Below are 9,630 nucleotides of genomic sequence, written 5' to 3'. Positions count from 1 at the left end.
TTTTTAATATTTAAAACTTTTTTTCAATACATCTCTTTTTAGAAGACTTTAACAAGCAATCATTTGCGCCATAGACTGCAATGACTTACTACTGCAGTCTATGGGAGAATCCGTGTACGCCACGAGCAGGGCCAGGTAGGAACAGTGCTGTGGCAGGCCTCAGTCTTCAGAAGGCACACAAATGCCGTGATAACGACCTCTGAGGGGTTAAAAATCCATTCAACAATTGTAAAATAGCAGGCACCAGGCGACTGTTGAGCGGGCACCATCTATAAAGACCCCGCATGTAAGCCTGATGTCATGAATGGGTTAAAGTCTAATACAAAAAGACTAAATATCAAATCCATTTCATCGAATAAAATCTTGACCGCACTCAGCTCGTGGTCGTACAGAACGTCTGCAGTTATTTCTCTGGATCACGGATCCTACGAGGAGCTCAGTGCTGTAACAGGGTCAGGGCTCAGAATGGTGGTGGGGGGCGGACGTGTGCTGTCTCCTCAAAGTCTAAAGAAGACGTCCTGCCTCCTCTCCAAAGCCCGATTCCTTAAGATGTGTCACATGACAGGATAAGCTTTCTAACGCTAAAATCATTGACTGTGCAGTGATCCCGGCCGGTCAGCATACAGAGAGGCGACCCTGCGGCCATCCCGGCCGGTCAGCATACAGAGAGGCGACCCCGCGGACATCCCGGCCGGTCAGCATACAGAGAGGCGACCCTGCGGACATCCCGGCCGGTCAGCATACAGAGAGGCGACCCTGCGGCCATCCCGGTCGGTCAGCATACAGAGAGGCGACCCCGCGGACATCCCGGCCGGTCAGCATACAGAGAGGCGACCCCGCGGCCATCCCGGCCGGTCAGCATACAGAGAGGCGACCCTGCGGCCATCCCGGTCGGTCAGCATACAGAGAGGCGACCCCGCGGACATCCCGGCCGGTCAGCATACAGAGAGGCGACCCCGCGGCCATCCCAGCCGGTCAGCATACAGAGAGGCGACCCCGCGGCCATCCCGGCCGGTCAGCATACAGAGAGGCGACCCCGCGGCCATCCCGGCAAGTCATTGCAGCAATCCCAGCCGGTCTCTGGTCACCATACGATGATCACGTCTGGTCACGGTCTGTGCTCCCTGCGTTACTGATCCCAGCGACCGCAGACTTCACACAGATCCAGGGCCTATGAGTTGAACAAGCAAAGGCCAAATATTTCCCAGAATCCAACACACAGCAGCTCAACTGGGGGCCATCATACCTACGAGAGACGGAGAAGATGTGGTCAGTAACACAACATGATCCATCACCAATCAGGAGTGGAAACGGTTTTTCAAAAACTACTACTATGGAAGGACAATGCTAGAGCGGAGAGAGAAACGCGCTCCTGGTGAGGCTGTATTACTCCGGCAGACCATCCAGGCGAGTGTTCCTGCCTGGCAATCACCTTCTTGTAGTTACTGTTATCACATGCGGTGATCTCCTCCACAGTATGGGGAGGAGCGATAGCTAATGCCATCTCATACAGGATCATTGCCAGCAGTAGACCACGATTAGCACGATCTGCCACCAGCAAATTATGATTTTTTAATCCTGCTGAAAGATTATAATTTGCTCCTTCATCGGGTAATCGGCGGCAGTATTACACAGGCAGATCATCGCTAATGAGCGTTCCTGGTCAGCAATGATCTGGCCGACAATCGTCTGGTGTAATACCGTCTTAAGAAACCGCTACAGTCCAGAGCGGGAATTACAATATTGTTCTGGACTGCGGCTCGGTGGAAAGTCATATTTAAAGAGGGTGAGAAGGGGTTAACTCTCAGATGCTACATGACCCCCCTTCCTATTTGGAAAATTTGCCCTTGATCCAATATGGCAGCTTTCAAGATCTGCAAAATACGGATACAGTCCATGCGCAGTCCGCATTTTTTTAATGATCAATTGACTTCCATGGTTCGCATTTTGCACACCAGAACAGGACATGTTGTACAATTTGCAGAATGGACACAGAAACACAGACACGTGCACAAGACCTTGGTCTGACTCGCCAGTAGGGCCAAATATTCAGACAGTCAAATCGGACCGTACTCCTAGAGATGGCCAGTGCACGCCCAATGGAGCCGGGTCCACTGACTCCCAATGAAGGATCAAAAAAGGTAAATGAAGGCAGCACATGGTCTTCATCACCAAGTAGAAGGAAAACTTTAATCCACAGCGATGACATCCCGTGAGGCAAGGTTTCACTGAGGCCAAAACGTTGTGCCACTGGATATGATCACCATGGAGTAAGGTTTTCCCTCCACTCGGCAATGAAGATCCCGTGCTGCCTGCCTTATCCCCAGCAGGGCCGGTCAGGTGGAGCGATGGGCCAGTTACCCCACGAGACGATGCAGCCGTCTCACTTCTTATGGTCACTCACTCTATGGGTCCCGTCCACACTGAACCATCCATCTGCTTCCACTCTCCTCCTTCCTTTTTCAGGCCGACCCAGTATTCCCCGGTCAGGTTAGAGAGAGTCTTTATATCTTCCTGTGAAGAAAAACAAGTGTGTCATACAGAGTGGTGTAACGCCCCTCATCCATCCGTGGCCCCCTAACAGAAATGGGACCAAGTTGTTTTTACACTACCCCCAATCCACAGAGGCCTAATGAATCTGACCTCCCCCTCTCCACATCACAGGGGAGGCCAAGCAGATCTGATGCCCCCTTCCCCCCCACAGCCGAAGAGGAACCAAGGGCATCTGACCCTCTTCCTTCACCGATACTGTAGAGACCAGGTAGATCTGACTCAGTCATGAGGATCTAACAACCCACCCCCACCAACAGAAAATGGGCCAAGCAGCTCTGAGGGCAGCCACCATAGCCAACCCCCAACAGAGAATTACAGATGGGAGATGTACAGCAGGACTTTACAAATGACCACCAGAAGGTGGCGCCAACTGCACCTTCTGTAGACTGATGTGTACACACAGCAATGCCACTAATACAGCATCGGAAACCGGCTGTCCAGTCCAGCAGTGTCATCACTTCATGCAACCCCCCCCCCCCAGTCTCCTGTTACCTGGGTCTCATCATCCATGGTCAGCAGCGTTCCTCCTTCTGATCGGCAGAATTCCAGGCTGGAGTTCCAGTCGTTGGTTTCCCGGGATATAAAGTAGCATTTCCCTCCAGACCTCATCCACTTATTGGGGCAGGAGGGAGATTCAGGAGGGCAGGGGCCTAGGAGACAAATATCAGGTAAGGGTCCTCCTCAGGTGCCGCTTATCTTGGGATGGCAGAAAAATGCACAAAGTATGGTGGGACTTTTCAGTGGTGACCAATTTTTAGGACAAGATGTGCAACGGGGTTGGGGGGAAGCTCTACACCAAGACCGCCACAATCTCCAAGCAGGTTTCCGATGATGTCCTGCACGTGGAAGTCATGTTCCGTTGGTTGAGTGGCCGTGGCCCCTTTGGTCTGCTGCCTGGTGGGGGTACCAGGGGTCGTTGGCAATAGAAACCTGTCTATGGACCATGTCCCCCTCCTACCCTATCGTAACTCCTGCCTGGGCCCCCTCTGTTAGAAAGAGCAGCTCCCGCTCTGGAGGACTCACTGTGGTCAGGCTAATTTCCATAGGTGTCAGGCGATATGTAATGTACAACATTCATAGAAAGTCTCACCGATAACACGAGAGAAGATAACTCCAAGGACTACTCCAAGGACTACTCCAAGGACTACTCCAACGATGAGACTGATCGCCATCTGCACCAGGCGGTTCTGACACAGATCTCTCGCACGTTTCAGCTTCCGCCATCGACCCTGTGAAGTGTAATAACAGCGGTCAGCAAGTTCATAGTGCGAACACGGCACCAGGCGGTGGAGGGCGCCCCCCCCATCTATCAGCATCCAGTTTGACATCTCCGCAGCCGATCACTGGCCACAGCGAAGAGCAGATCCCATTGTGTCATGTGACCATTTGTCATGATGCAAGGGGATCGGAATTCGGGACACCGCTGCAGCCAGTGATCAGCTGCGGAGATGCTGACATGAAGGTATCCCCGCAGAGCATCGCAGGCCTGGAGAAGGAGCGGGAAGCAGGTAAGTCCTCTTCCCTTTACAAGTCGGGATGAATGGGCAGACCGCCCACGATTCTCCCACAACCCTTCCCTTCACATTAAAAGAACCACCCCACTTATTCCCCATGGTGAATGCCACAAAGAAAAAGAAAAAAAACAGGTCAGTATTGGGGTTATTTTGGTCGCCCCACCTTTTAAAAAAGTTGTATAAAAAGGTTAAAGGTCAAAAGGTTAAAAGGAGTCAGCTCCTTCACCGCTATTTAACTCTGGACAGGTCATCAGTATCTGATCAGGGGGGTCTGACACCCGGGACCGGCGCTTCTTCTCTAGCTTTTCCTAGGCCATAACATATTACGGTCATCGGTTACATGGCCTTAGACAGAGGTCAGCAACCTCCAGCACTCCAGGTGTTGTGTGGGCACACGGCAGGGCGCAGAAGGGAAGGAGCGCCAGATGGTTTTTGGAGGGCAGATTTTGCTGGAATGACTTTTGGGTGCCATGTAACATTTGAAAGCACAGTAAGGTACCCCTACAGTAGAATCCCCCAAAGAGTGACCCCATCTTGAAAACTACACCCCTCAAAGAACTTATTATAAAGGGAGCGAAAGCACCACAAATGTTATTAAGCATTTTCCTCTGAACACGACAACTCCCCATATGTAGTCTTAAATTGTTGTATGGGCACATGGCGGGTATCAGAAGAGAAGGAGCGCCATATGGTTTTTGATGGGCAGATTTTAGTGCCATAGTTTACGGACACCACGTTATTGATCAGTGCAGCCATTTTCTGACAACCATACATTTTATTTTTTTCTCAGCGGAGCTTTATCATTGGTTCTATTATGGAGAACATACAACGTTTGATCGCTTTTTATTTAGCTTTTTGGGAAGCAGGATAAAGAACTTTTTTCGGATTTATTATTGCGTTAAACACCGCTTTGGAAAAATAACACCTTTATTCTGCCGTTCAGTACCATTACAGGGATGCCCATTTTATTTAGTTTTGTTCACATTTTACCACTTTTACACAAAGCATTTTTGAAAAAAAGAAATCCTGTTTGTGTCACCATTTTCTGACCGCCATACCATTTAGATTTTTCTGCCGTCTTGTGTGGGGTCTCACTGCTTGAGGGATGAGTCGATGTTTTCATTCCTACCATTTGGGGTACATAGTACTTTTTAATGGCTTGCTATTACAAATCTATTACAATGCAAAGTGACAAAAAATGGCTGTTTTCACACTTTTTTGTTACAGCATCTACCTGTAGGGTTAGACTTAGAACATTAGATATTTTTATAGAGCAGTGATGCCCAATAGGTCTATTTTTTTTTTTTTCTTTAAAAAGTGTGATTTCTGGCCAGTGATTCCGCACTGCCATCATACAGAGGGCGACGCCCCTGCATCAGACACAGGTTCTGGGCATGAAAATTGGCATCACAGCGGGCAGACAGACTTTTCTCCGATTTGAATAACTGATGTTTTTAAGGGGTTAAATGAATTCTGGCTGGGATATGTTGGCAGTGCCAGATCACTGGCCCAAATTCATTTAATTCTTTAACCCTTTCACTACCATGTACGGCGACGGAGCCACGTGCGAACATTGGGCTCGCTTGCACGTGCAGCAGGCGTCTTGGCCGCCAGGTCTAGGCTGTTTCAAACAGCAGAGACCTGCGGCTATCGTGTCCGGCAATAATGCCAGCCGCAGTAATTAAAGTCCTTAGATGCCGTGATCAAGTGAGATCACGGCATCTAATGTGTTTAAAACCCAGAAGCTCCCGCTTCTGGGCATCTTACCGACAGCCCTGCAGCCAATGGAGCGGTCAGTAGTTGTTCTGAATACTATCAGCCTCACAGACGAGGATTATGGTATTTACACTGCAATTCTTATTTTGGCCACCAGATGGCAGGCCAGGAGAAGAAATGAGCAATTGACAGTCAAACTCGGTTTAAATCCCTGATTGTACTATATGAAAAATTCTCTTACCCAAAATATTTTTTTATAAAATGTGATCAAAAAGTCACACAGTCCACAATGGTATCAATAAAAACTACAGATTGTACAGCAAAAAAATGTGCCCCCATACAGCTCAATAGACACAAGTATAAAAAAAAGTTATGGGGGTCAGAACATGGTGACGTTAAAAAAAAGGTTTGTTTTTTTCAAAGTTTAAATTTATTTTTACACTATTTAGACATAAACATATGGGGTATTGTCGCAATCGTACTGACCCAGAGCACGAAGGGCATGGGTTCGTTTTGCCACAAATGAAACGCCGTGGAAACAAAACCCGTAAAACGGTGGAGAAATAGCATTTTCTTTTTCCCAATTCCGCCCTATTTGGAGTTTTTTTTACCGCTTCCCACTACATTGTACGCCATAAATAATGGAGGCAACGGAACGTACAACTTATCCTGCAAAAAAAAAATTAAGCCCCATACGGCGATGTGACCGGAAATATAAAAAGTTACGGCCCAAGGAAGATGGGGAAGAAAAATGAAAAACGCAGAAACCTCCGGTAGTGAAAGGGTTAAATCGCACCGCGCTCTGCCCATCTCCTGTATGTGATGCCGCCTTCAACCGATTTACATTAAGGCGCTGGCGGCAACTTTCTCTGTAACGGTCAATAAAATTTTTTAAAAACCCCCAAGTGATCAGAATCCTCGTCCCCCCATCAGCCGTAGGAGGAGAGGACCGCACAGTGCGCATGCGCCGCCTCTCTGCCCGTCTTCTATCACGGAGGACGGGCTCTCCTCAAAATGCATTAAAAACGCAAGAAAGCGACGTCTAATACTGAGCGCTACAGTCACCGACCAGTACTACTACCACCATCATCTTCCTCCACTCTATGAAAGAACAGACTTCATTAACCCTTCGCTCTCCCTTCAGTAGACTTCAGCACAGACAGCAGCTCCAGCACGTGACACCTACCGAGGAGCACTACAACCCCCAGCGTGCACCGCAGCGTCTCACCTGGGCACGGCGGCTCGCGTTCTCGTCCGGCGCCCCCCTCTGATAGGAGAGCTGTAAGGGGACGTCCACCGGAGGAGACATCACTGTGTGGCGGAGCCACGGGACCCCTCTATTTACTGCTGTTGCCCCTCCCCTACACACGCACACTCCGCCCCTTCTACTACACGTATATACTCAGCCCCTCCCCAAAACACGCGTACTCCGCCCCTTCTACTACACGTGTATCCTCAGCCCCTCCCCTACAGACGCGTACTCCGCCCCTTCTACTACACGTGTATCCCCAGCCCCTCCCCTACACACGCGTACTCCGCCCCTGCCACGCCTCTTTTACGCCAACCACGCCTCTTTCTCCCTAGCTACTTATGACGCAAGTCCGCAACACTTACTGATTGGCTAAAAATGGTCACTTACGTAGTAGGGTATTCCCGGCATTTCAGCCACTACATGACAAGCGTTAGGCGCCTCCATACTGTGTACTCTACACTACAGATGTAGTACCCTGCTACCCCTGTAGATGTGGTACATTCCGTCCTGTGCACGTCATTGTCAGATTAACCCCTTAGTGACTACTAATACGCCTTTTTACTGGGGTAAACAAAGGGGGGTTTAGCTAAACAGCTGGCTTTAACCCCTTCAGGACCTCGGGCGAGAATGCTGGTCCTAACTTGCAGGCACTTCAGGCACTAGGATGAGCATTCTCGGGGCCCGGCTGATACTGACAACCGGGCCCCTGCTGTATCTGCCAGCAGCGGTGAAAACACTGATGCCGGCGGATTAACCCCCTGTATGCCGCGATCACGGTAACCAGGGGGTTTGCGGCCGCTTGAACATCCCCATCGGGTCCCTGTGCTGCGGTGACGGGGACCCGATGGTTGCTATGGCAGCCCCGATGCCTTGAACAGGCAGCGGGACTGCCAGCTACAGAAGCCCAGGAGATCCAGCCCCAGGCCGTGTCTCCTAGGCAACTGTTCGCGTCTTACAGATGTATTGGGCTGTATTAAAACAGGGATCAGACCCTGAAATACTGAAGTCCCAGAGTGGGACAAAAAATGAAGTGAAAAAAGTATTAAAAAAAAGTAAAAACCAAAACAAAAAGTTTCAAGTAAAAAAAAAGCGCCTTTTTCCCAAAATAAAGTAAAAAGATTTTTTTTTAAAATAGGGAACAAAAGAAAAGTAGGCGTATTATGTATCGCCGCATCCATATCAATCAGCTCTATACAAATATCACACGACCTAATCCCTCAGGAGAACACTGTCAAAAAAAAAAAAAAAAAGTTTAAAAAAAAACATTTTTGTCACATAACATCACTAAAAGTGCAACACCAAGCGATCAAAAATGCGTATGCCCCCCAAAATAGTACCAATCTAACCGTCACCTCATCCCGCAAAAAATGAGACCTTACCTAAGACAATCATCCAAAAAAAATATGGCTCTCAGAACATCATTTTTCTTGTTTCAAAAATGCTTTTATTGTGTTAAATGTAAAAAATAAAAAGAGAAGACATGTTAGGTATCGCCACATCCGTAACAACCTGCTCTATAAAAATACCACATGACCTAACCCCTCAGATGAACACTGTAAAAAAATAAAAATAAAAAGTGTGCCAAAAAAGCAATTTTTTCTCACCTTACATCACAAAAAGTCTAATACCAAGCGATCAAAAAGTCATATGCACCCTAAAATAGTACCAATCAAACCATCATCTCATCCTGACAAATGAGACCCTACCTAAGACAATTGGGCAAAAAAAAAAAACTATGTCTTTCAGAATATGGAGACTCTAATCTAAAACATGATTTATTTTGTAAAACTGAAACAAACAACCAAATAAAGTAGTCATAATCGGTATTGTCGCATCCGTAACAACCTGCTCTATAAAAATGTCACGGAACCATGAACCAGACGTACAACAAGAGATAAGTGAAAAATAAGAAGGCTTTATTGAAAATAAAGCTGTAAAGCAAAAGTCCAAACGGATGGTAAAACCGAAGCAGAGTCCTTGAGAGGCCAGGGGTCAGGAACCAGAAGGGTAGTCAGACGAAGCCAGGATCAGGAACCAGCAGGGTAGTCAGACGAAGCCAGGATCAGGAACCAGCAGGGTAGTCAGACGAAGCCAGGATCAGGAACCAGAAGCAGCAGCAGTCTTAGAAGCATGTGAACACAGGAGGACCAAGCAAGGAACTGAAGCCACAGACCTCCTATATATATGAGCTAGGCATCCAGCTCCTCCCAGTGGGAAGGAGGAGCCGCAGGGTGGAAGGCTACAAGAAACCCAGAAACCAAGATGGCCGCCAGCACATGTCAAACGAAGGAGAACAGCAAGAAGGTAAGACCATGACAGTACCTCCCCCTCAAGGGCCCCTCCTCCGCGGAGCAAAAAACGGTTTCTGAGGGAAGCGTGCGTGGAAGGCTCGGAGCAAGGCAGGAGCATGGACATCTGCGGAGGGAACCCAGGAACGCTCCTCTGGACCATAACCACGCCAATGGACCAAAAACTGCACCCGACCGCGGACCAGGCGTGAGTCCAGGATATTGCTCACCTCATACTCCTCACGATTGCCCACTCGGACCGGACGAGGCCGAGGAACCGAGGAAGTGAAACGATTACACACCAGTG

At 48.7% G+C, this 9,630-nt stretch overlaps 1 protein-coding gene across 1 annotated transcript; it reads right to left on the bottom strand.

The window, feature by feature from the left end:
• Positions 1–322: 322 nt before the first annotated feature.
• On the bottom strand, positions 323–7,083 carry LOC120997097 (killer cell lectin-like receptor subfamily G member 1). Its single transcript, XM_040427039.1, has 6 exons — positions 7,012–7,083; positions 3,644–3,782; positions 3,046–3,203; positions 2,405–2,514; positions 1,105–1,246; positions 323–879 (listed from the first exon to the last, which is right to left on the bottom strand). The coding sequence occupies exons 2-6, from the start codon at positions 3,723–3,725 to the stop codon at positions 856–858; spliced, it is 516 nt and encodes a 171-aa protein (XP_040282973.1). The 5' UTR covers positions 3,726–3,782; positions 7,012–7,083; the 3' UTR covers positions 323–855.
• Between the last annotated feature and the right edge of the window lie 2,547 nt (positions 7,084–9,630).

The sequence above is a fragment of the Bufo bufo genome, chromosome 4 (assembly GCF_905171765.1).
Source record: "Bufo bufo chromosome 4, aBufBuf1.1, whole genome shotgun sequence".
In the NCBI taxonomy this organism is placed as follows: Eukaryota; Metazoa; Chordata; class Amphibia; order Anura; family Bufonidae; genus Bufo; species Bufo bufo.
The sequence above is the reverse complement of the archived record's forward strand: the minus strand, read 5'-3'. Positions and strand labels throughout refer to the sequence as shown.